We start from the raw sequence: 26,132 nt of genomic DNA, 5'->3' as shown, positions 1-26,132 counted from the left end.
CGTTTCAAAAAAAAAAAACATACATAAAAGGAATAGCAAAGAATTTAAAGGGGAACTGCTCGCATACATGGAAATAATTCAGCCAGAACATCTGTGTTGACACACATGAGTGTGCACTCACAGAAAAGCACTGCTTCTGATTTCACTGCTTTGGCTAAACCAGCTGAAGGTACACTTCAAAACTCGCCAGATGGTGAAGATGACAATAGAAAGACATCTCTATTGTAAAAGCAAAAGTGCAATGTTTATGTGTTGTAACCGCTTTTAATTTGGATTAATTTACAGTAGAGCTAATCCAAAGTAGACGCAGCGCCTAAAATATTTTGTTTATTAGATGGGTTTATACATAAAACATCGACTGCCATGTGCCATCTGCACGTCGGTGGTGCCAACATTACACTCCCCTGGAAAAAAAAAAAAGTAAAGAAATAGCTGTGCGGGGAGTGCCAACAGCAGATCAATGAAAATGCAATTAATAATTCAAAGTAGCGTGCCCTCGATGAGGTGATAAATGAGTCAAAGACCAGTAGGGTCATCACCTGTTTTCACAAAACTGCATACTAACCACACTGATAGGAATCATATACCAACAATTGGTTGGTATGCCCGCCTCTGCTCTGGAAGGACTTACAATAGAGCTTAGTGCAAGTGTTTCATAGCTTTTATTGGCACTCTATAACAGGAGCAGCTCAACTATGTTCTAGAGAATTCTGCTGAAGATGGGGAGATTTCAGGTCTGTTGTCACATCTTATTTGTTTGGTCGACAGTTCAACCAAGAAAGGTTTTGAACTAAAAAACATAAACGCTGCATTTTTGGTTTGGTACTCACCTTTGTAAGCTAAACTCCAACCAAAGATCCAAAACTTAATCTATGTACATAAGAGGCCTAGTTGTATCCATTTTTTGTTGTCCTTCGTTAACAAATTCCATCCACTACAGAGGTGTGGTATAGCAAGAAGCTGATTATACAGCCTGATTATTACATAGGTGTGTCCAAGACTAGACACAACAAAAGCTTAAAGTTAAAAGAGAAAGCGTATCTAGAACATAGCGGGTTCGTTCCTAGCTACGTTAAGATAGGGAATATGCTGAGCTTCCTTTTGTTGTGGTGTCCCTTGTAAAAAAGGAGCAGCCAAAATTTAAAAACAAGAATTGTTTTCTACTGCAGCAACTGGCAACTAGATAGAGAAGCAACTTTACAATAAATATGCAAACCTCTTGATGCACAAGTTGTGTATATCTAAAGGTGAAACTCCCATTTGTTTTTTGCTCACCTATAACTATTGCCCCATAGACATGTAGACAGATACTATCTCAAACACTCCATTCTGTTTGGGAACGCCTGACGTGGGATGGGCGTGTTGACAGGCGTTTGCTCCACCCGACTCAACAATGTCCCCAAGTCTAAAGCTTGTCTGGGTCTACCCATAGGTCCACCCATCAGCCAATTAAAAAAAAAACCCACACACACCAAAATAAGTGCAGATAAGACCAAGTTATTTTAAAAATAATCTTTGGACACCAAGTGTGTTCTTTTTTGGTGTAAAATCTGAATATTTCACAAGTAAATTTTGCTTCATCTGACTCCTGCCAGTGGTCTCATCTGGAATTGCAACATTTCATTCTTCTGGGATTCAGCTCGATTTTAAGGCCGTGTCACACAGGTCGGGGAAAGCCATAAATTTACAATTTACAACTGAGTAAAATTTATGTAATAAACTACGTAAAATACAAGTAAACTGCATAATTCTCAACCGACCAAAATTTTGAACAGCTCAATGTGAATTCGCTTAATGACCCGCCGAAACCCTCAACAGACACACATCGAACAATGGAAAATGCACAAAATGTAGTTATGGGATACGGCCTTTAGAGCAGAAGAGGCAAACCCAGTTTGATCCTTATCAGAGCTAAAATGAACTTTTGTAGCAGTCATGTTTTTATTGAAGTATTTATCCTCTTTTTTCCCCATTTTTTTTAGTTCAGAGCTGGCGGAAATGGAAGAAGAGGATTGGACCGCACCTGGACTTAAGTAGGACGCTGAACAGGTGAGTTGATCAGACTAAACCGCCCGCAGGGAGGAGTAACCAGCTAAATGTACTGCTCGAGTTGCCTGCCCTAAATACTCCCAGGGTTGTTCACTTATTTATTTTGCACATAACCTCCTTGTTTGTACTATGTACTGTATATATTGTTTCTTTTTTTTTGTTTTGTTTTTTTACTGTGGTGACAGCTTTTAATCTCACTGTACAGATGGGCATTAAAAATAAAGTCTATTCTATTCTAATAAAGTGGGATAACTAAAAAAACAAAAAAGTGTAAACTGTAATAAAAAACCAGTCACAGTCAGCCTTAATCGCATCACATCTAAACACATTAATTCAATTGTAAAAGTTGACTTTCAGAAAGAAAACTTTCAATCTTTGTCAAGTCAGAGAGATATCGCAGTAGCTGTTAACAGATGGTTTTGAATACTGGTATCACTTTGACATGAGGAGTAAAAAAAAAGACGTACAATTATGGCACATTAACTGTCAGGATCTGTCTTTTCATCTTTGGTAGGACCAAAAGCAGTGCCATTCATATTTTGTTCTGAACAGACAAAAAGCTAAATCAGACTTTAATTATGTCATGCTTTACTATTTCTGTCTCCTTTGTGTGATCTATCTGTTGGTGCTGGATGTATTTTTTGCTCCTGAAACCACCTGATCTTAGTTATAATTACGTTTTTTTGAAGCTAAAATCACAGTTCACAAGGCTTTAAAAAAGACCTGCGACAGCCGTCCAAATACTTTAAAATCTCACTGAAAACCCATTTTTAGATCCAGAATTTTAGCAAAGTTTGACATTCCTTAACACTGATTTATCTGCAAGGAACTTTGGAGCCGATTTGATCTAAATCATGTAAATATGTGTGCAGCACGTCCAAACATGTTGTTTAATTCAAGCCAGAGCTGAGTCCAGAATGTACAGTTTGTGAGAACTCTGCAGCTTTCTCGTCTCTTCCAACACCAACTTTAAGAGGATCTATCTGCATGGGGTCAGAGCTGAGGTCACCCACCGCCTTGATGTTCCAGATGGGTGAAAATTTACACTAATCCAAAGACAGACCCACTTGGCTTTGAGCAGCAGAAATGCAAAGCAGAACGTGAGGAAAACATTCCCAGCGCCATCTGAAAGTGATCAATCTGTAAGCAGCAGAGAATTAAAGCAGCGGCTTTGCAGACGCAGATGAATCTGCTGCTTTCCCAAGGTTACTTACAGTTGTTTAATCAGTTCAACTGTTTGGCTTGGTCTCAGTGCCATGAGTTGGTGATTATCGTTTATGAGCATCTGCACCACAGGGAGGTTAAAGGTCACAACTCTGCCAGAACTGGTAGCACCAGAATCACACTCAAGGACGGGAAGCAGTAATAATGATGTAACAATGGGAACATCCCATGCCCTATGTATTTATGACAGCTCTGTAGCATGCATCCCTATGGTGCGTTCATACCGGGCTCGGAAACACGCATTTGAGCGACCACTTCTAATAGAAAGTCTTTGTAAACGTGCTTCTGTGCCTTTTTCGGCTGCTGCAATCAAAACAACCATGGCTTCGCGTGACTACACAAGTTTTGAAGTCCGTCTTTGGGCAAAACATGCAGCCATTGAACACGTTTGGCGGCCGTAGTGCAGCGGTTGGGCGGTCGACCCATGATCATAAGATTGCAGGTTCGATTCCCACCTTGCACACCCACTTCAATTATTAGATAAGGTTATAGGTAAATGCAAGTTAACCAGGCAGGCATCGTCTAATGGGCAAAACACTGAACCCCACCTTGCCTCTGGTGGTAGGCGGGCGCCTGTGTTTGGCAGTGGAGCGGCCACCAGTGTGTGAATGTGTGTGTGACTGCGTGAATGGGACTGTGACTGTAAAGCGCTTTGTTCTTGTAGGTAGAAAAGCGCTATACAAGTATACGCCATTTACATGCTGAAAGTTAAACCAGTTTTACTTTGACCAATCAGGGACTCTGATTCGTCATATGGGTAGCTCCCTTTTCAACACACAGAAGTACCAGCCATTAGAAATTGATCATAGAGGAGAAATGAATTATTGCGGTTTGTGTCTGGGCAGAATTATATGACACTAAATATTTCATATAACTGGAGCATGATTCTTGTATCATGTATCATGTATCGGACAGCGACAGTCCAGTGTGTCCACTGTTTTCTAAAAGCGTGATCAAGAATGGTTGTTTTGAATGCACATCACATGCCCCATGTGTAGATAGCTTTAGAGAAGTATTGTGGACCAATTATAGCCAATCAGTGAAAGTGTTTTTTTCTTTTCTTTTGTGGTTTGACAGTAGAAAAAAAAGAAATAGGAGGATCTCTTTCAAAGCGCCTTTCCAGCTGTGTGCTTGTATTAATAGACAGAGGAAGTACTTTGTGGCTTTAAAGTAAAACTAATTTTCTTTTTCTTTTCTTTTTTTGTCAATAAAAACTATTGTTGGGGAGCAGATTTGTGTGAATTAGTTTGATAGTAAAAATTGTATGCCTTATTTAAAAAATTGTTGGGATCAAAAATGTTAAAAGACGGTTTATTTAAAAAAACATTTGATGCTCTCTTATTTTGAAATACCTTAACCGGATGCGCTGTATAGCATTCAAGCTAACTTGAGAAGGCTTCGCCTCCCCGTAGTCCACCTCCACAGCATGCAAATAACTCAGCAGCTCCGCCACACTGCACATTGGTTAAGTACGCGGAGCGTGCCTGAGGTCTTGACAGAAAAGAAGAAAAAGGAAAAGCCGGATTTGTGTTTTTCATTTATTTTATTTTAAACTACACTTCTGTTAATTATCCCGAGCCTTAGCGTCATTTAAATGAACTCTGGAGGCTGCTCATCCCGGGACTGTCAGAAATAGGAGTAATCGGTGACCCGTATCAGACCGCAGAGCCACACTGGAAGGTTGGAAAGGACAGACCCCTGAGAAGTTTCCCCCCCGATCATGTCTGCCTGTGTTCTTGGACCGGAGAGGCGCCGTCCGCGCCTCCTCGATGCGGGTCCCCGCGTTTGATGATGAAAATGAGGACTATATTTCCCTTTTTTTACTGAGTTTTAGCCGGTAAGTCTCGAAGCGGTCGCTGAGATATCTTTTTTGTGTATCTTTTCTATTTTTAGGATTTCTGTGTTGCTAACTTAATTTACAGTACAAATAAAATAAAGTTATTTTGAATACATTTATTTAAACAGATGAATCGTTAGTTGATGTTTAATTCATTTTAAATATCATGATTGTGTTCCATAACAATTTGCCTTTTACATTATAAATACTTTTCTTCTAAACTTTTTTTTTTAAATAAATAAAAAAAGCTTACTTTTATAATTCTAGTCCCTTCTTGTGGCGCATGAATATTTAAACGAACGTCATCGGACACAGGTGTTCTTTCATGTTTGACTTCTCAAAGAAATCAGCCAATCAGAAAGGATTTCTTTGCCCTCTGTGTTAACCTTTCAAAGGAATAAAAAACATAAGAAAAAGAGTGTGTACTTGTGGGCTTTACTGTACACCACATCGAATTAAATCAGCTATGCGTAGCATTTATGGCTAATTTAATCACTTTCTCCTGCAGGAATTCACTCCACACCCACTTCAATTATTAGATAAGGTTATAGGTAAATGCAAGTTAACCAGGCAGGCATCGTCTAATTATCGTTAGGTTATGAATTGGATAATTGAATATAGAAAGCACCGGATTAATGGCAGATTAATGGCCTAATTGAGTATTTATAAATCACTTACTAGCACAGACTGAGAAGTCCTGCACCAAATCACTTAAAAGGCGTATCGATTGAGGTCCAGTTGGACAAATGAAGCTAAATTAGGGATGTTGCTCTTCCTTTGACTTCCGCTCCAAAGATAATTATTTGTGGACCAACATCAATGACCAATAATCACCCAGCAGCAGGAAATTGCTGATTAAAAAACAAACAAAAAAACAGTGTTTACTTGATGAAATGAGCCAGTGCAATAATTCACGACTAAACAAGCCATTGCCGTCGATGGAAAATTCATCAAATTGTATTTGCAATATGTAAAGAAGCCGGAGGAAATGATTAACTTGACAGGTGCAGGTTTAGAGCTCAGTGTGAGCTCCGGGACAGAGCGAGGAGCAAGGGAGTTGAACTATCCCTTGGCTCCCGAGTGGGCGGATGTCGTAATTATTATTTCTCCTGGATTACAGCGGAGGGCCACAGGCACTCTGTGGATATGTGGGTGTAGTGGTGGTGTTGACTTCATAGGGCAGGCCACATCACTTCTAATACGGAGGGAGAAAAAGGACAAGTCCCGCAGTAATTGGTGCCAGGGAAGCCAGAGAGACGATCAGAGGAAGAGCACACAAAAATCAAAGCTGATGATGCATGCAGACGCAGCATGAAAGCAATGACAGGAGTGCCGGTTCTGATCCGTTTTCCCAATGTCACGGGGAAATAAAACGTCCTCATCACTGGAAGCAACAAATCTCTTCATCACTTGTCATCTCACATGTTATTTGCATCTGGTGACAAATCAGTCTTAGCCAAATGCAAACAATGACTGTTGGTGTTGTTTGGGCAGATTGATGGTAATTTAGGCACATTTTATGGTTTGTCCTAGTTGTTCCCATGGGGAACTCGACTCATCATTTTCACATCAATATACATTGTCAAACTCTGGTTTATGAGATTTACCACCCATTTCTATTGGAAAAACAAACAAACCCAAATTTAACTGGTCCTATAATCAAAGACCTTCAAGTCTACAACCTATATAATTATTAGTAGTAAGAAGAGACACTTAAGGACCTATTCCAATGAAAATTGTGTTTTGAAGGTGTTCCTGTGGCCTTTTTCTGATGATGGAGGACATAAATAAAAAGGTTAAAATTGCGTTTTGGTTTATTGCTTTGTTCAAATCGTTGTGAATTAGGAGCAGACCAAAAAAAATGCAGTTTGAAAAGAATGTATTAGAGATGTAGAAAATATGCTGGACGGGACACAAGCTCCCTGCTCTGCTCTAGACGACTAGATCCATGCAAGTCTCCATTTCCTTCGTCCAAACTAGCATCAAGCTCAAAACTGTACAGGTGGATTAATCCATTATTGCTGGCCATTTGTTTTTGTACTCCTGTAATATAAGGTTGGGGTTGTGAGTGGCTGTAAGCTAGCAGAAGAGCGTAAAAACAGATAATTGATGGGAAATGGAGACGACTATGTCTTAGAAACTGTTTTTATGATTTTGGCTAAAACAGGCATAATCATAGTTAATAGACCACTGGGAACACTTTCAACATAGATTATAAAAGGATCGGAGTGGGTCTTTAAATTTGGATTAATATAGAGTGAAGGCTGTTCCATCCATCCTCTTAAAATCTACTGCCCTGTCTATTTTTTTCTTCCTTTTCTACTCACTGCTGATCAGCTGATTAAGGTGAATTCAGCTTCTGCTCGACTCAACGATCCTCATCAAGTCATTAGCCAGAAGTACAGAAGAGATGGCTGGAGAACAAGGAGGGTTGGGTCCTAAGTTATTTAAGATCATCACAAGGCATCATTTGTTTATTATGCACCTTTGTTTATGGAGGAAATATACCTTTTTTTGGAAATATTTTGATATTGTTTTATTTTTGCTTGGTAAGCATTTTCTCATTTTACGTCTACTACTCTCCTTTTGAAACATTACTTCCTGTAGATCTTATTGTTGCAAGATCTGTTTCTTTGACAAATCGAACTCAAGTCTGGACGTTAATCTATTGCTACGAACTTAAAAAAAGGACATCAGAATAACAGAATAGCTATAAGCTTATGGAAGAGTTGCACGATCCACACGCTTTCCTAAAATATAATAATTTATTGTGCATTGGTGTTTTTAACCCTCTTACTACGGAAATTTAGCTCCACTGGTGACCTTCTTTGAATGACTAACTCTTCAACCGTTTTCACAATTAACGTAATTCCAGCAGATCCTGAAGCAGAAAAAAAGTAGACTTTTGGTGAAGTGCAAGACTTTCTAGTTGTAAAGTGCTTACGCAATAGATGTAAATCCCTCTGATTCCATTACAAAAAGTGGCTTTGCTGCATTTTGCAACATGTCATGTTTATAATGTGTTGCATATTGGTGCAACTTTACGTTCGTAATGTGTTGCATATCGGTGCAAAGCCGAAAAATTTACTTTCGTAATGTCTTGCATTTTGGTGCAAAGCAGATATGAAAAGCCGCTTTTCAGAAACAGGTGATTTGTGTTGATTGTGAGAACAGTTAAGGAGTTACGATCCTTTAAAGAGCATGTTATTTAGGTGTAGCCGTCATGGTCTCCAGCGGTAAAGGGTTAAAGTTTGCAGTCACTGACACTCGTCGGTTCAGTTTGTCCTTTGGAGATTATCTTTTTTAATCAACTCTGTTCTGGGAAAGAATAGTTCTCCGAGTGAACGGAAATAAATTACCTGGAAGGACATCTTATTGTGATATGCTGTCTGTGTAGTTGTCAGACAGGGTTCACTGTATCATTGAAAGTAGCTTTTCCATGTTTGTGCTTAGTGTTTCAGCCGTTGTGCTGCTGTTGACTAGTAGTGTGTTGTTTCAAACACCTAGAAGAAAACAGCCTCCCTTACTAAAAGCAGCACCTGCTATAAACCTCTCTGTCAGGGGGAATATAGCAGTGTGGAGCTCCAGGCCAGCCCATCTCTTATTGGAGTCTGCCAAGTCAATAAAGTCTTTGCAGTGCTCCTCTTTGTTTTCCACTTGGGGCACTGGTGATGCAAATGTGGAGACTTTGCTCAACCTCGATACGATGCTTTAAAAATGACTAAAGCTGATTTACCAGGTAAAGATAATTCACTCAGTCATGTCAGGTTCCGAGTCGTCTTTGCTACTTTTCCACCATCAATGTGTATTTTGAATTTCTACATAAAACACCTTTTTTTCAAAATAAAAAAAGGCAAAATATCAACAGAAACCACTTTTTTTTTTCTTTTTCCTTCACACTTCTTGACTCGGTAAACTTCCATTAAACTGGATGTCATGCAAGCAATTTCTGTCATATTTCACTAACTGGTGTCAGCCACTCCTGAACCTTATGAAGCTACTCAACAGGCAGAAACTTGTTCTGCGCCATATTATTATAGCTGTGGGGACGTAGACTGTAAAAAGGATTGAACCGTGTGAGGCTGTAAAGAATGTTGTTTAAACTGCTCAGCTTGAAGCAAAGTGCAGTAAGTGTGGACCATATCAGGCCTGAAGACGTAGATCATCTGGCACACAATTTACATATCAAGGGGCACAATTATCAGGGGGTATTTAATATATATTTTATTGTTTTCTCTGTGTTACTCTGAAAGAATGTCACTGACAAAGGGGTTTGGTTAGGGATGATTTGTATAAACGTGGAAAAAACAGCATTCAGAATGAAGAATCGTCTCTAATATAAACAAAATGAAGTATTTCTTTAGTTAATAGCTAGTATTTAAAAGATCAGAAATCCAAATATTTGCTCAAGAACCAGGATAGATGATGAAATGGGTAAATAAAAAATTTTTTTACCAACAAAATTTTGCAGCGATAAATCAAACACTAATTTGTTTTCTTTTAAAGCATTTTCTTATAAGAATTTATAGGAAAAATACATGTTTCTGTTATTTTTGGTACAATAATTTGTATTTAATTGAATGGTTGTGCATTGGAAATGCTTCGTTATTCTAAACGTTTTGGTCAAACTTGAATAGATTTAATAAATTGGTGGTTGAGGAAATATGGGCAGAATTTTATTTCAAATTTCCAATATCATTTTTTTCCCACTACTTTATTTTAGGTGGGGGATGCAGAGGCAGTACTCCAGATGTGATGTTTTTGACAGTATTCTGTTCAAATAAATGGTGTTCAGAATGTAGGAAAACTACACGTCAGTTTGAAATCCTTCACATCGGAGTGTTGATGTGCAGTCCTCTCACATCAGCTAACCTTGGTATAAAGCCACATAATCACATACTGCTTTTTTTCCTCAGAACATTTCAGTCATGATTGCAAACGTATAAAACAATGAAATAACAGCAGTTAGACTGGGCTTTGATTTTAAACGTTCCCCTAATCAACTGAGCTTGGTATGGTTTCCTGAAAAATGATGATACAGCAGCACCAGAGCAAACAGACGGAAAAAGCAACACAGCAGGACTACAAAGATAACTAAGAGAAAGTTCCTGCAGAGCTCAGCTGTAGGTTATGCTAGTTCCAGTCAATCAACATGGCAATGTTAATGTTTTTTAATACTTCTGCCTACTTAGCAACACGATAATGTCTTTGTAATTACTGGATTAACTTTGTTTTTTTTTTATATTAGTGTTGGGGCTTTTCCCACAGCTTCACAAATAAATCTTTATGTTGTCAGTAGTGGTTACCTAGCTATGCTAATTGGTCAACATTTTTGTTAGACAAGATTACATTACATAGCTGCTGGACAAGTTGCCAAACCCCACACTGCCTTTGTTTGCTTCCCAACTCCTTTTTCTTGCAGCAACATCACGTGTGATTACCACACGTGCCGCAGCGTTTGATAATCTTGAGGCATTCCAATTCTGGTCATCTGTGTCAACAGCAAACAGGGACTTATGGGTGATGTTACGGTCTACGCCGGTGGCACTTGTCTTTGAAGCTTCACGTCCAATAATGGGTTTTAACTGAAGCTCGAAACCATCGGGCTTCTTTAATTGCCCCTGCAGTATTCCAACCTAATTGGTCTTGAAAGGTCTCAGGCAGAAGATGCAGGTCACTTTGCGCCTCTGTAGCTGTCAGGTCATCAGGCTTTCAATTAAAAACAGCCATAGTACCTGGGCTAATAAAACATTAACAAGGAGAAAACTATTTTCTTTGAAGTAGCTGGGTTTACTGTGTGCTAGGAAAGAATTGTCCTGGCCTTTTAGGTCTCTCAGTCTACCCTTCAATCACCAAGTCAATAAAACTTCTTGGTCAATTCTCATTTTATAAATTAAAAAGGGTTCTATGATCCTTTAATATTGTTGGTTTGCCCTCTCTAGCTTTTGGAAGTCTGTTGGTGTTTTTCTTTTCTTTTTTTACCCAAAACCTTGAAAACTCTAGAAAAGGCTTTAAAGAATCCTAGTAAAAGCTGCTGTTTCTAAAAAAAATAAAAAAACAAGAGCGAACCAAAGAAAATAGAGAAGCAAAAAAAAAAAAACTCCTTAATGTCCAGATGGACTTTAAACTTCTGTTGCATCAGATTAGGGAAACATCTTCTGAGTTTGACATGGACTGAACTCTCACAGGTTTCAATCAGTGTGCTTGGAGCGTCACCCGGGTGGAGTTTCAGGTCTACCCCCTCTGCATCACAAACCTACTTAAGCTGATCCCAGTATGACACAGAAATGAATTATGGAAGTGTCTAGTGAATAAACAGTCAGAGGGCAGAGCAGCACTGAATCAGAATAGAAAGTGCGTGACTTTTGTGAATATTTTGACCTCCGATGTTTCCACAACAGGAAATAAGGTAGGATTACTGAAATCCAAAGGCTTGGAAACTAAGTGATTCAGTTGATAAAGTTTTGACAAGCTTTTGATGGTATGAAGTCAGTGGAAAATAAAAACAAATGCCAAAAATAGTCCTAATTTATCAGTTTCCTTATATTCCTACCACTATCTGTTGTAATTTGTCTAATAAGTAGAGTTTGTCTGAAACAAGTATAGTTCTTTTTAGAATCCATAAAATATAACTATTATCTGACATAAACTCTTAAACCAAGAGCCGTGGTTCTATTAAAGCTGCCTCTAAGTGAACATGATACAAAGCCTATTGAACGCACACTATATCGTCCACCTTAAGTGTTTAAATTAAACCAGCTTGACCTACTCTTAAGTTGAAGTATTGAAAAATTTGAGCCAATTGAGTTAAATACTTTAAAATGGCTAAATAATTTTGCTAAAAGTCAAAAAGGTTCATCCACTACAGTTTAAACTCTATAGACTGTATATGTTTTGATAGATACAAACATAACTACTCCTTACTTTAGTTTCAATAGATTTAGTGCAATGAAAAGTGGCCCAACATTAATATTTTTCCACTCAAAAGAATAGAACTAGAGCGTGTTACTCGGGCCATAATGCAAACTGTCATTCCTGGGGCATTTTTGTCCCAGTTGGTGGGACCGCTCTGAGTACAATGATTGCTGTTGTCAGTGGAGCCTTTTTCAACATCGTGCTGTTGCTCCTGTTTTTTTGTACACCATCAAGGGGACTGAATGACACCTTCAACCTTTAGTCAGACTATAGCAATTTGTTGGAGATCAACAGATTAAGCATTAATTAATCGTTGAATGTAACGACAAAAATAGCACATTGAACAGTTCATTTAACCCTTCATGCCAAGTTGGCTGGTAGATTTTTACAAACATATTTTTTACTAGCCAAATTACAACACTATTTTACACAGATGTATCTCCTACCTTCTCCTACCTCCTACCTACTTTGAAGAAAATGTATGAACATGTCTTGATTTTCATCCAACTGTAAACCCAAATTCAAGCATGCTAAGAAAACAAGAACAGATTTAATTTTGCCTCCAGGTGATTACATTTTATATTAAATCATAACAAAAACGGCCTGAAAACAGTATAATGTTTTGAATTATTGTTATTACACACCATTAACATTAAGGGTCTCTGAAGAGAGAAAGAGGTAGGAGCACAATATCTCATTTTAGCATATTCAGCACAATATCTGACAGGTCACCGTTTTCGGTGTAACACCAGCTCTGTAAGGCTACAAAGACACTGCAAAAACAGTAAATTCAATTCTGTTATTATATTTATGAAATACAGTTTTTATGAATGTCCTGTGAATCAATCTTGTTTTATTTATCCACCGCGTGAAAATACTGTCCAACTTTTACCGGCCCGTCTTTACAATTAGGTGACAGACGGAAAAGCTTGTTATCATAGCATCATAAGCATCATCTTGTGTGCGTTTCTTTATCTCGCGTACAGACGGGTACAGGACAGGAAAAATGAAATTTACCAAAATGAGGGCAAATAAACAAGACTAAGTTTGTGCAAACATCGCCATGTGGCATCTAACCCTTACTCGCCAAAAAGGATAAAATGCTCGCAACTGGCGAGTGTTAATTTCGGAGCCTTCAAAAATAATAGTCTATTGTGGTAGACTCTGATCTATTGAGAAAAAGTTATATTCCGATATATTTAATTAGCATTTTATCGCCCAGCCCTAATATAAAGACAAGAAAGAGTTTGAAATGATAGTAGGGTTGGACGATGTCCCCTAAATTGGCCGTTGACGATGTTTGCTGTCAACCATCGGGATGGACGATGATATCGTTCGGGGGGGGGGGGGGGGGGGATTTTTAAATTTTTCATTCTCATAATTGCTATTCGTTATTTTATTTTATTACTTTATTTCCCAACTAATGACTCATCCCCGATGATCCAATATAAACTGAGGGAAGTGACTTTAACAAAAAGAGTAACAAACAAAATAGAAAAGAAGTGGTCCGCTCCTGCACTTAACTAGTGAAGTGGACCGGCAGAGCTCGCACTTACAGCTTTGTGTTTGATGGGAAGGGGGGGGGGGATGCTTTGTTACATGAGCGCTATGTGTGGGAGATTTAAGACTGCGATCCATCCCGCAGCTCTAGGTACGAACTACCGAACTCAGAACCGGGTCTAAAAGTGTGTGTCTGAGTACAGCTCGGATCGTCAGCACACACAGCGGTTTGAGCTTCAAAGCAGAAATGTCGCTCAGTCCATAGAAACCGTTCAAACAATCATGTGGATTTGTGTTTCCAGTCGTGTCCCGACTAAATAAAGGCTGATGTTATTCCCACATTTTTACGTGCAGCCAGGATGCAGATTACAGCACCACCCAAAGCTAATGTTGTTAGCATACTGCTCATCCTGGCTTCTTTCCGGCTCTGTTCAGAAAAAGCACTGACCACACGGATTAAAATTCAAATGATGAGCGAACAGGTGTTTCATAATAACCGTAACATTATTAAAGCACGTTTAGAAGATCGTCTCGTATATTACCGAGCTGACATGTCAATGTATATAGCCGCTCGGCGCTGTTTAACATTGTTTTGTATTGAATTGTTACATTCAATAAAGTTTGAAAAAAAAATAGCTGCTCGGCGGAACTTATATCCGCTTCCGGTTTTTCAAACCCTACTGCGCATGTGCCCATGATTTATTCCGACCGAAGGTGTGACCTTAGTGAACGTTTGTTATATTCTGAAAACATTTTTCTGGGCCCATGTACACTGTTGAATTCTAATCCGACCATTGATCCCATCAAGATATTTTGCACATGTAACCGGGGCTTATGGTGTCGACGCGCAACGTGGCGGGGGCGTGGCATCACGATGGTGTCTCTCCATCGGGATGTCAGTCACCCATCACGATGGACGAAGGTATCGTCCATCGGCACAACTCTAAATGATAGAATACAAAAATAGTTTGTCCATTAAAAACAACCCCACAGAGTTTTAAAGTGCAATTCACTTTCACAGATCGTTTACATTACGGTACTTTAATCCTTGTGCTCTCCTAGGTGCTTTAAAATTGGGAGTTGGGTCATCTAGACCCACTAGACAGTGCTCTGAACCATTTTTCTTCAATGATTTGGGATTTTCACTGGTGTCCATGGATTACATGAAATCTTTCCACCTTTATCCACCTTTGTCATGGTAGGGAAAACATGTCAATGTAAGGGTGGGGTCATCTAAGATAGCACAAGGGTTGAAAAAGTGTTTAAAGTGTATTGCAGGATAGGGTCCAGTCAACGTTTTCCCATTTTAGATGAACTAAAATCAGGTAAATGTCTATCTACCTGCTGGTTCACCATATCCTGCTTTTGGGTTGTTTCTGGTATATTTGTCAGGTCATTTTATAGAAATTTATCCTTCTTTGGCTTTATACTTGTACTCGTTTATATCAGTTTCATTGTAGACATGAAGACTGTAAATGACATCCAGATGTGAAGCATTTAACGTCTTTTGCTTTGCAACAGGGAGATCGATCATCAATGATTAGTCTGTCTTTTATTCTGAAGGACTGCATTGTATCCTCCACAGCCTCACACAGTTGCTCCTCAAGAGATCAAAACAGGCTCAACTTCCAAGTTACCAAATGTATTAAACAGGACGTAACTTAAGTGTACATCAGTCAGTGTTTTGAAGAAGACCAAAGAAAAATCAAAAACGCATGATTTTTGTGGCCAAAAAGTGAATGGTTATTTAAAAACTGAGCCAGATAGCCATAAAAAGTTCAGTTTTCGAAGGTCATTTTGACTAATAATCACATTCTGCACCACGCCGAAGGTAGACTGAAGCTGATTATACTTCTATGCATGTTTGCTTTGCTTGTTATCCGTTTGACCGTCTGCATCTGTGTTTTCTGAGCAAATCTACCTCCAATCTGCCAGTCCTCCTGGTGACTCACTCCAGCACGGAAAGTGTCGTCGTTTAAAGGGACAAGAGAAGTAGGTGGCCGAAATATACACATGTTAGCTGCAAATGGGTCTTTGTACAAAACGCACAACCTTGATGCCACTTCACACTGGTGTACTCTGTCTGCTCATTTCTGTAGAACTAATTACTGCATATTAGTTAAACAGACCATTTAAAATGCAAGCCTGCTAAATCACACTTGCCAGGGGAGGTAAGCCCCCGCCTTCCATCCTCATGCAGCTCTTGTGCTTCTATTATTAGTTCTATCATGAATATGTTCTCTATCAGAAACTGCCAGAAGAGAACAATGAGCTAGGACTCTAATAAAATAGAAATAGCAGAGGGTCAGATGAACGGTTTGTTGTCATATAGATGTAATTTTCTATCCTTTATCGTGCTTGTGTGTTACCACCAACATCTTGTTAAGTGATCAGCATGACTTATGAGACCCAAGAAAGCTTCCAGCTGACTTTTTTTTAAACAAGCCACTGAAGGTGTTTCTTAAGATGCAAGCCATGTAGCTTCCTGCGAAACATGCAGCAAAAGCCTCGCTGCCTTCATCACAGCCAACGGGATCTTTTTCCGCATGGCAGAGTACGGGGAGAACGATGAGCAGCAAAAGGCTTATAGCCCCTGCTTTAGTGGATGGGGCTGCTACTAACAGTCATTTGGTTTCGGACAAATCTATTGATGATTTGTAATGGATCATTTTAGAAGGATGAATATCTGACTTGATTCTAGGTCTTCAAAAAAAACAAAAACAGTCTCAGTTTCATAAGATGTATGTTCCAGATTATGACCCCTCTTGTCTTTCTGAACTGTTTAGGCATGGGATTATTAAAGCCGTTTCAGTACCTAAAAGCTTGCCGTGGCCTCGGTTGGCCGCCAGGTGTTGCTTTTATTCACTATTGTTTTTTGTTTGAATGATACCTTTGAGATTTTTGGCAAACATTGCATGTAAAAGCCTCAGAGTATCAGAAGACTTTAAACAACGCGTGTTGTTTCACAAAAAAGGTTATTCTGAACAAGAAAAGCCAAATGTTAGTCTTACTTTGTTAAAGTTTTTGCTCAATCATCGCTCTACTTCTTCTGTGGTGTAATCCTTTTCTACATTCTTAGTAGTGGACTGCTTAAAACAATAACAAACTTGCTTTTGCCAAATTTAGCTTTGCTCTGTCTAAAAAAATGTTATCCAACATGTTTTTTAATATCAATTTTAAATATACATTTTGATAGACTCTTGAGATATGGGTAATTTTATTTATTTATTTTTAACACAATTTTACACTGAGAATGTAACCCTTAAAACATGTTTCAACATGGCATCTGCAGTCAGGTAAGGGAGCTTAGATAAATTACTCTTTATAGTTCATCTTTCTAATGAGAGATTGATCACCATGACCGCAAACAGCCCAGCAATAGCAAGTACGACGGTCAGAAGATTCTTAGTTGTATAAGAAGCTTTTAAAATTAAGTCAAGAAACTAAAATGGTCTGCTATATCCATGATAAATTTTATGCTAAAAATGTACTTAATTTAGTTGGACAAAAGGCTGTAGGTGTCAAGTCCTGCAGTGGATAACAAGTCCTTGGTACATGAGCTACAAAAAGAGGAATTATGCTTCTGCTTTATGGGTTTTTAGTGGCTACAGCATACATTACTTCCACTGACATTGATGAGCACAAAACACGACTCCTGTGTTCTTTCTCTAAAAAGAATACACTAAACTGTCGACTGGTAGCGAGCACGTTCGGTTCAAATCCATTTTCATGTTGTTGTCGTACACTGTACCTACACCATGAGTGTGTCAATTCACAGCTAAACTATGACAAATGTTGGGATGAGAAAAACATGCTGTACTGCAGGGCTCTGACCGCCGTGAAGCGTGCAAAATCAATGGAAAGCAAGGGCGTATGTGTTGCTCGCTGTGGAACTGTGCACTCTTGCTTTGCAGATGTGTAGCCAATGGTTCCGTCTTGCAGTATATCAAACGGCCTGAAAGTCCATGTCTTATTGAAAATAAATAAATCAGAAAGGGAGGGAAGTTGTCAGAAGCAGCAAAATAAGTAGCGTCCTGTGACTTTTTCAGCAGAAACGTGTGCAGCAGAGGCTCTCAATTACACCACAAAAAAACAAGTCGTGACCATTTATCTAATGTTTCAAACATAATTTATCCACTTGGTAGTGAGCTGAAGACGAAGACTGATAATAAGGTGGAATTGAGAAAAAAGTATGATAAAGTGCTTGTAAAGATGCTAGTTGTCAAGGCTGCTGCACCATCCTGGAGTCAGGGTCACGAACTTAACTTCCATTATAAATGTTCACCAGCCCACTCAAACTCCGTCAATAATACAGTTTGTTAAGAAATACTTGACCATCTTATTCAAGAAGCATTTGTATGAACTTTGCATTTGTTTATTTATTTGTGTTCTACAACTAAATGAGACGCATTAAAAATGTCTGTTTACTGACTTGCAGTGACTTGTGTCACTGTGACATGATATTATACCCATGAAGAGGCACTACACTCGTGATAGGAGTCCCGTGGTGTCACCAAGCACCTTGCTGTGCGGCAACAATGCCTCTTAAAGTTGGATGAAATAAAGTGTGAACATGCCATTTGTGGCCTGGTAAGAGGGCGGTGCCCATCGCCCATGTTACAGTGTCTGCAGACGGTCCCCATGTGTGATAAGTAGTCTGTATCTGATTTTCAAGACTTTACTGTCTTACCCTCCTCAGGGTTTGTGTGGCTTCTGATGTCAGCCTTGCATGCATGATAAGAGATCTCATTGGATTCTACTAGATATCTAATTAAATTGTCTAAACAGAAAGTTACATGCATCTGAATTCCCACACAATAGAGCAAAGGCAGACTGGCATCACAAGAGTTTTATGTCCTGTGCCCGTCACTCTGAGTTCCACGCAAAGTTGACCGCCTGAAAAATGAATCAGTTAGCAGAGTCTGTCTGAAATATGGAGGACAGAACGCTTGGAGCTGCATATTTCTTTAGCAAAATGTACCTGTTACCATAATATACTGTGTTAATAGTTTGTTTTCTGTTTCATATTGTCTTTGGGTTAAGGGCAGAGCTTCAGGTGTTACCATCAGATTCTAGGAAGAGACAGTTGTAGATACACAATAAAATGTGTATAAACAGCAGTAATCTCCCAGGTTTGACAAATCTGATTAATTAGTTTCAACTACAAACAAGGACAGTTGAAGATCCTTCTTAGGGACCACGTTGGTCTCTTTTGATTTGAGCCCAATCTCCATTTTTTTTATAACGCCCTTAATCTGCAACTGGTATGTAAACCAGGTTACAACAAGCTTTCTTGAATAACCAGGTTTCCTATATGTTACATAAGGTACAGCCCATGTTTCCATTATGAAATTAGGGGATTAGGAACTCTTGGTGTCGTACTCCAATGCAAATAAAATAGTAAATGGCGTATTCTTACATTCAAGAACGTACTAACCACTTGTTCTTGAATGCACTTAAAGCATATGGTGTTCACACTGGATTGTCGCTACCCCATACTAGCGCATGTAGCTAATATTGAAAGAGGCATTGTGCAAAAGGTAGAAGCAGTGCAAATCTTGCAAATCGTGCTGCAGGCCTTTTCATTCACAGTTCTCTTCCGATATGACTGACTTGGTGTCATAATTCTGTCTGGACAAAAAAAAAAAAAAAATTCTCCTTTGTGGGAAGTATATACTTTATTTTCTTTATTATCGTTTGAACTGTTGTTTTAATACTGCTTTTTGAACTCTGTTGACCTACACATTGGAAGCTGCTGTGTTGGGATTTTTTTCTTCTCCACACACCATCTGGAGAAAGAAGATCTGTTTTGAGAAATTCCACACGTAGGTGTTTTACTCATTGTGCTCCTGAAGTTCAAAATACACTACTAATTACCGAGCTGTGCTTTGTCTGATGTGGTAATCCTGGAACAAGAATGAAGGAGGAAGAGGAGGCCAGGGAACGCTTTTTTCTGTAGATAGTGTTCTGTAGCTAAATAATCAACATTTATTGAGTTGGAGCGTTGGTGCCGGGAGGCTCTAGGTGACCTTGGAGTGTAGGCTTGTAGACCTCATAGACACGGCTTAGTTTTGTTCAATAATGCCGTTCGGCTCGACATCACAGGAATGTAATGAGGCATTACGTAAAGGTGTAAATGAAAGGAATAGGCAGATCTACGGGGAAAGATCAGGCTGCAGACTTTAAAAATATGGGGATTAGAGATGCTGGAAATCGACTCAGCCTTTAGGCCACATTTTGGAGTCAATATACAACACTGCTCCAAGTAATGAAGAAGTGCCGTCCTCGAATACTTTCAACATGAATGAAGCCCATCATCAGCCCATGTTCATCAGCATTGTGTCAGACACACCAGGACCGAGAGAATTCCTTCTCTGACAGACTCAGCTGAACCAAACTGGCCTAGTCTTGCTGGAGTGAAGCCTCCCAGATGCTAATCAGATTCATTAACAAGAAGAGCTGTCATCTTCCCTCATGGTTGCTCTTTGAAGAATTCTGTTAGTGAACAGTGAATATCTGGATCATCTCTGAAAAAGATGCGTGCGCTTCTTCACCAGCTCCCTCCGAGGGATCTATCCTTTCATCCTCTGTGATTTTAGTCAACTTACTGGAATGGATTTGGATGTGGTGCTGAGGCTGCTTATCATTAAAATCACTTCACAGCGATTCTCCTTGTTATCATAAAAATAAAGCGTGCTTATAGGCTGCAGTTCCAGTGGACAGTGGAGAGTTTTGCCTGATGTACTCCACTTCTTACAGTCGCGTGCAATAAGCATAATTGGTGCCTCTTTGACATGGTTTGAGGCGATTTTTGCCCTGGGTGAGTCACGTCGAGAAAGTCTTCTAGTCAGATGAGTCAGCATGTGGAAGGGGTGGAGAAATAAGTCAAATAAGTCTCCCTATATGTGGTATTATCCTGCAGTGAGTCAGTGGAAATGTCTTTGTCTCCACTTTCGACCTTTTAAAAGTATTTGCTGCCATGTAGATGCCGTGCTTTGTAACACAATCACGGGATAACATTCAGGGAAAAAAAAACAAACAACCCTTATACATTTTCAAACCAAAGGTTTTGGGAAATGAGGTGTTTAGGTGATGTGGAATTGTATTATATTTTGCACTGCAAAAAGGTCAAAAACCCCTTTATCCAGGATAAAGGTGTTTTTCTTTCCACCTGTATAATTCAGAAAGGATAGGACTTTTCATTCAAGGACATTCATCTGGTTAAAGTTTGTGAATTTTACTATGTAAATGTTTTATTTTGACTTATGTCTCAACTAAAAGAATAATAACAGGTTTTTTTTACTTCTCCCCATCCCCCCACCCCTGCTTCTGTTCTCTATCCACAGACGTCTCAGACCGCAATGCAGGGCTGTATCATTTTCATCAGCTTGTTTTTAACGGCGGCCCGATCCCAAGATATCCATCCCTCACAGGCTTCATCCTCCATTAGCGAGTCTTGTGACTCCCTGTGCTCATGTGAGGTGAAAGACGGCATCCTTCATCTCAACTGCGAGCAAAGGAACATCAGCAAAATCTCCCAAATCAAAATCCCCCCAGGCGTCCCCTTCCACCTGAACCTTTATAAAAATGACCTGGTTGAGCTTCGGACTGAGGAAATGGAAGGGCTTAAGGGTGCCCTTTCCCTGCATGTCGGGGGTAATAGCATACAAGAGCTGGAGCCAGGGGTCTTCAGCTCCCTGGGAACGCTGAAAAAGCTCCACATAAACAGCAATTTCCTTGTCACCCTGAAAGAGGACACTTTTCAAGGGTTGGTGAATCTGGAGTTTCTTCAGGCTGACACAAACTTTATCCAGGTCATTGAACCGGGGGCCTTCAACAAACTGATCCGCCTCAAAGTCCTGATCCTCAATGACAACTCCATTGAGTTTTTACCTAACAACATTTTCCGCTTTGTGCCCCTTACGCACCTGGACCTGCGAGGCAACAAGCTGCAGACGCTGCCGTATGTGGGCTTCTTGGAGCACATTGGCCGGATTATGGAGCTGCTCCTGGAGGACAATAGCTGGATCTGTGACTGTGATATTTTACATTTGAAAATCTGGATGGAAAACATGAGATCCCAGTCCGCCATCGGGGATGTGGTTTGCAGCGCACCGCAAAACCTGAAAGGGAGCATCCTCGCTAAAGTCAAGCGGGACGTTTTGTGTCCGTCCCACGCGGATATCAACCTGGAGGAGCCGTCAAAGTCATTGGATATGGTTGTTACTCCTTCATCCAAAGCGTTTCAGATCCCCAAACTGAACAATGCCAAAGATGATGCTAGGGTCCCAACACCATCCCACCCTCCAGGTAGTCCCTGCGCAAGTCACTGTTCCTGCCACAATCACCCTGTGTCCGGCTTTTTGATGCACTGTCAGGATGGAGGGATCCAAAAGGTCTCAGACATTGGAATTACTCAGCGTAGTCCTACCAAACTGATCTTGACAGGAAATATGATCCAAAAACTTTTGAAATACGATTTCGTTACGTACGACAGTTTGGAGACCCTCAACTTATCCAACAACAGAATTGATTACATCGATAACGAGACTTTTCTTAGTTTGAGCAGCTTGAAAAAGCTGTTTTTGAATGGAAATAAACTAGAAAAGCTGTTCTCCACAATGTTTGTGGGACTCCACAACCTCGAAAATCTTTATCTGGAATACAACCTGATCAAAGAGATTGCTCCTGGCACTTTTAATCCCCTGCCAAACCTGAAACTTTTGTCTTTAAATAATAACCAGCTCAGTTCTCTTCCAGCGCAGATTTTTCGCAACGTGCCCCTTGCCAAATTAAACCTGAGAAAAAACCTGCTCATGCATCTGCCAGTGAGCAACGTGCTCGATCAACTCGACTCACTGGAGCAGATTTATTTAGAGGACAACCCCTGGGACTGCAGCTGCGACTTGCTCAGCCTTAAACAATGGGTGGAGAAGCTGCGGAAAGACACAGTGGTGGGCTCAATTTTGTGTCACACTCCAAAGAAAGTGATGGAGAGCGAGCTTAGAAGTCTTCATCACGAGGCGCTTTGTCCCGGGTTAGGGACCTACCACCCGGTGCCTCCCAGCGGTGAGGAGAGTGTAACAGCCACTTTGGGGCCTGACGGGAGCAGCGGGTTGTTCATTTCCCTAACAGACACCATCCCACTTTCTGTGCTCATCTTAAGCCTTCTCATCTTCGTCCTCATGATTATATTCTGCTCAGCCGGGCTGGTGGTGTTTATGGTGCACAGACGGCGGCGCAGGGCGAAGAAAAAGGCAGCAGAGGAGCAGCCTAACCCCAACACCACCAGCAGTTCCCCCATCCATTTGCATTACAGCATGTATGGACAGAAAACCACTCACCACACCCTGACGCAGAGAACCGGGTCGGCCACTCTGTATGAAGACAGATCGCACAGTCCTATTGTGCAGATCTGCCGCAACCCCACGTATTGCTCCCAACACAAGGAGCACGACACTTTGGATTACGATGAATCCGGCCCCAAGCATCACGTCTGCAGAAGCATCATGGAGAGGGAGAACACGTCCCCCCTGACGGGAAACCCCTGCCCCAAGTTCAGGCCAATGGGCGGAGAGTGCCAGGCGGAGTTTATGACTCTTGGAAATCCCAACTCCTTGTACAGGAACATTCTGGACAGGGGGGAGAAGGAGCTCCAGCAGCTTGGAATTACCGAATACTTCAGGAAAAACATGTCCCAGCTCCAGCCCGCCATGGACCTGCAGGGCCCGGGGCACCAGGAGGAGCTGAAGCTAATGGAGGCCATAATGTACACAAGACCACGCAAGGTCATGCTGGAGCAAATGAAAAATGAGTACTTTGAACTGAAGGCCAACCTGCACACCGAACCAGACTACTTAGAAGTTCTGGAGCATCAGACTGCGTTTAACTGAACTGAAGCAGCAACAAACCTGTTTGAACCAAGTGCCTTCTCCTGATTCCCTCTTGGGATTCCCACAGTGTGAAATATATAAATACAAATATAGTATTGGCACATCTCTTTAACTGTAGCACAGAATGTAACTGGTTTGCTCTTTTGTTGGGTCGAACGTGCCGACAGCCACACCGTGTAGTTGCTGGAAGGGCGTTATGTTTTACAGAAGAGACTGTCAAGCAGGCCCGGGTCAAAGCCCACTGTGAAATCCACTCAATCAGCTTTTTACATGTGATTAAACATCCAGCAGCCAAATGAATTGATCCACATGGCGACTTCTCTCCTCCACCTCCCGCCTGCAGGACGAAGCAGATGTTTTGGAACCAAGTGAGCGAATTTCAATCACTGCTTGACCCAGAATTTCTGCTTAATCGGTCTATCCTGATTCCGGCCATGACCCGATTACACCCTCCGTCAACCTAAGGCAGCTTTCATGCTAGAACCAGAATGAATGCTCATAGTGCCGTAGAGTCAGCAAATTGCCAAGCGAACGTTGGGGGGAGTGTGATAGGAGTGCGGTTCCACTTCTGTCCTCCGGTGTGAGGATGGATCCAGAACGAGCCGCAGCGAGAGAAACTTATTTTTTTTTATCAGCTGGTAGTGTGTTCACAGAAAGCAGTGTCAGTCAGATGAAAAAGCACTTGGGAGTTCAGTAGATTATATATAAATATATATATAATCTCCTGGTATATGCACACATATACCAGGAGAGTCTTGTCAAAAGGCCTAGCACTAATCAAATGCCATAAGATGGTGCATGACAATCAAAAGAATCCTGCTGAAACTTATTTTTGCCAGAAGAAACGAGCCACTTATGCTTTCTGTTAACGCGACAGACCATTATTTGACGTCCGATTCAGAGAAAGAGGTGGACAGCTGGTGATTGACATGTCGTATTGTTGGGGATTTCTACTCGTTCATACCCTTGAAGTCCATGTAAGCACACACTCTGTAGCTTTTCTACTCAACTAGGTTATTTATTCTGTATATTTTGTATATACTTATGTTCTGTTCTCTCTTTGGGTTTTGTGTGCCTTCAGTGCTGTACAGAATATAAACAGAAGCTGTAACTGAAACAGGAAATAAAGAATTGCAATATAAGTGAAACGGGGGACCGTCATTTCCACAAACAGAAGAAGCATTTGGCTGTGCCGCCCGCCTCTTAGCGGTGCGCCATCGCTGCACTAATTAACTCAGTAGGCACCTGGACAGAAAATAGCATTTTCTCTGTGTTATCAGCCCTCCACAGTGCAGATGTGTATTTGCATGGATGTTCGTGTCCAAACGGCTTTTGGTTGGCTTCCTGCTGCTCCCATCAGTGTTGCAGACTTGCCCCTGCATCACAAAACTGGCTTCAGGATTTCTGTTTTTTGGGCGATTCTCGTCTTCTACAATCCCCTGACCAGCAATAATTCTCCTTTTTCTAATTGGATTCCCCATGCGACAACACCCGTGACCTCCCAGTTTAGAGTGATCTAGCACGCGGCGCCGTGTCCAAATGAATTCAGGCAACATTCAGAAGTAAATGTTTATTAATTTGTATGCACGCACATGGTTTATGGCATGCAAAAAGGCAGCTCACGCAGCAGGGGAGATGAACAATCTCTGCCTTTTCTTCAAACAAAGCTCTTTGTTTCACCAAAAGGGTGAAGTGATGCCGAAAAAGCAGGAAGTGGCTGAAGATATTAGACACGATAAAGCTCAACACAATTGGCAACAATTGGATCCCTGTAATTAGAGTGCAATGATACAAACCCTAATTTGTTTTTCCTAAATATATTTTCTGACAAGACAATAAAAAGATGTTAATAAACACAGATCATTAAAGTGAGGATAGCCTTTTAGCCGTTTTTTAACGTTTTAAAAAGTGGAAAGAAAAACATTGATTCTTAATTTTCTGGATAGGTTACACCAACAGCCGCCACTTTACACAATTCTTTAAATATACTTTGGTTTTTCAAAATAGTTTTATGCAAATTTTAAGTGCAAGTTTCACAAAAGTGGTTTATCTTTAATCAAAATATGTATTTCTTACAAGCAAGACCAAAGACTGTTTTTGCCTGTTTATTTCTCTAATCCGTAAACAATCAAATTAAAGTCCCCAAAAAATATCCTATTTCGGTTTATTTTCAAACCAATCCCAGTGGTCTTTGTAATTATGATTATGATGTTTTCAGCTAACATAAAATGTTAAAAAGTGTGTGTTGTTTTACAGGACATAGTTTCTGCAGAGCAGCAGTTCGTTAGCCTCTGATGTGTGGGTGGACCGTTGCAGCAAAGGAATCCCGCTCCCATTCCCGTTGCTCTCTTGTAGTTTACAGCCCCTCCTTCTCCCAGTCTAATATTGCTGTTTTAAGTAAGATGCCACTCAGACGAGTAAAACAGATGCACATGGATCTGGAAGTCTACAAGAGGAGGTATAAGAAAGCAGGGATTTGTGTGGCCTACCCAGCATATTTTCTATGTAACACTTCTGCTCTGGATGCACAACAATATGAATGAACTACTCAGAAATGCAATTTTCAGCTTAATTTTCTTTATATACGTCCTCCAAAAGTAGGTTTTGATAGACACATTAGTTTAATTAAACCAAAAGTGTCTTTCTATTTATGAAATTTAGCTCAGCGACTATAGCATACAATCCATATTAAGTCTGTTTAGACTGACTAAAAC

General features: G+C 40.3%; 1 protein-coding gene across 2 annotated transcripts; it reads left to right on the top strand.

The window, feature by feature from the left end:
• Positions 1-4,668: 4,668 nt before the first annotated feature.
• Positions 4,669-24,566, top strand: slitrk6 (SLIT and NTRK like family member 6). Of its 2 annotated transcripts, none has more exons than XM_004066586.4 (2): positions 4,669-5,110; positions 20,872-24,566. In XM_004066586.4, exon 2 carries the CDS (start codon positions 20,887-20,889, stop codon positions 23,416-23,418), a length of 2,532 nt encoding a protein of 843 aa, XP_004066634.1. In that variant the 5' UTR covers positions 4,669-5,110; positions 20,872-20,886; the 3' UTR covers positions 23,419-24,566. The 2 variants fall into 2 exon arrangements, with proteins under 2 accessions (XP_004066634.1, XP_020564521.1); XM_020708862.2 differs by lacking the exon at positions 4,669-5,110 and adding an exon at positions 14,788-15,517.
• The last annotated feature ends 1,566 nt before the right edge of the window (positions 24,567-26,132 follow it).

The sequence above is a fragment of the Oryzias latipes genome, chromosome 2, assembly GCF_002234675.1.
Source record: "Oryzias latipes chromosome 2, ASM223467v1".
Taxonomy (NCBI): Eukaryota; Metazoa; Chordata; class Actinopteri; order Beloniformes; family Adrianichthyidae; genus Oryzias; species Oryzias latipes.
Note: the sequence above shows the minus strand (reverse complement) of the source record. Positions and strands in the feature narration are given on the sequence as shown.

Bases quoted from the DNA above. Each gene is read 5' to 3' on its own strand.
- slitrk6 (XM_004066586.4), top strand. From the start codon at position 20,887: ATGCAGGGCTGTATCATTTTCATCAGCTTGTTTTTAACGGCGGCCCGA.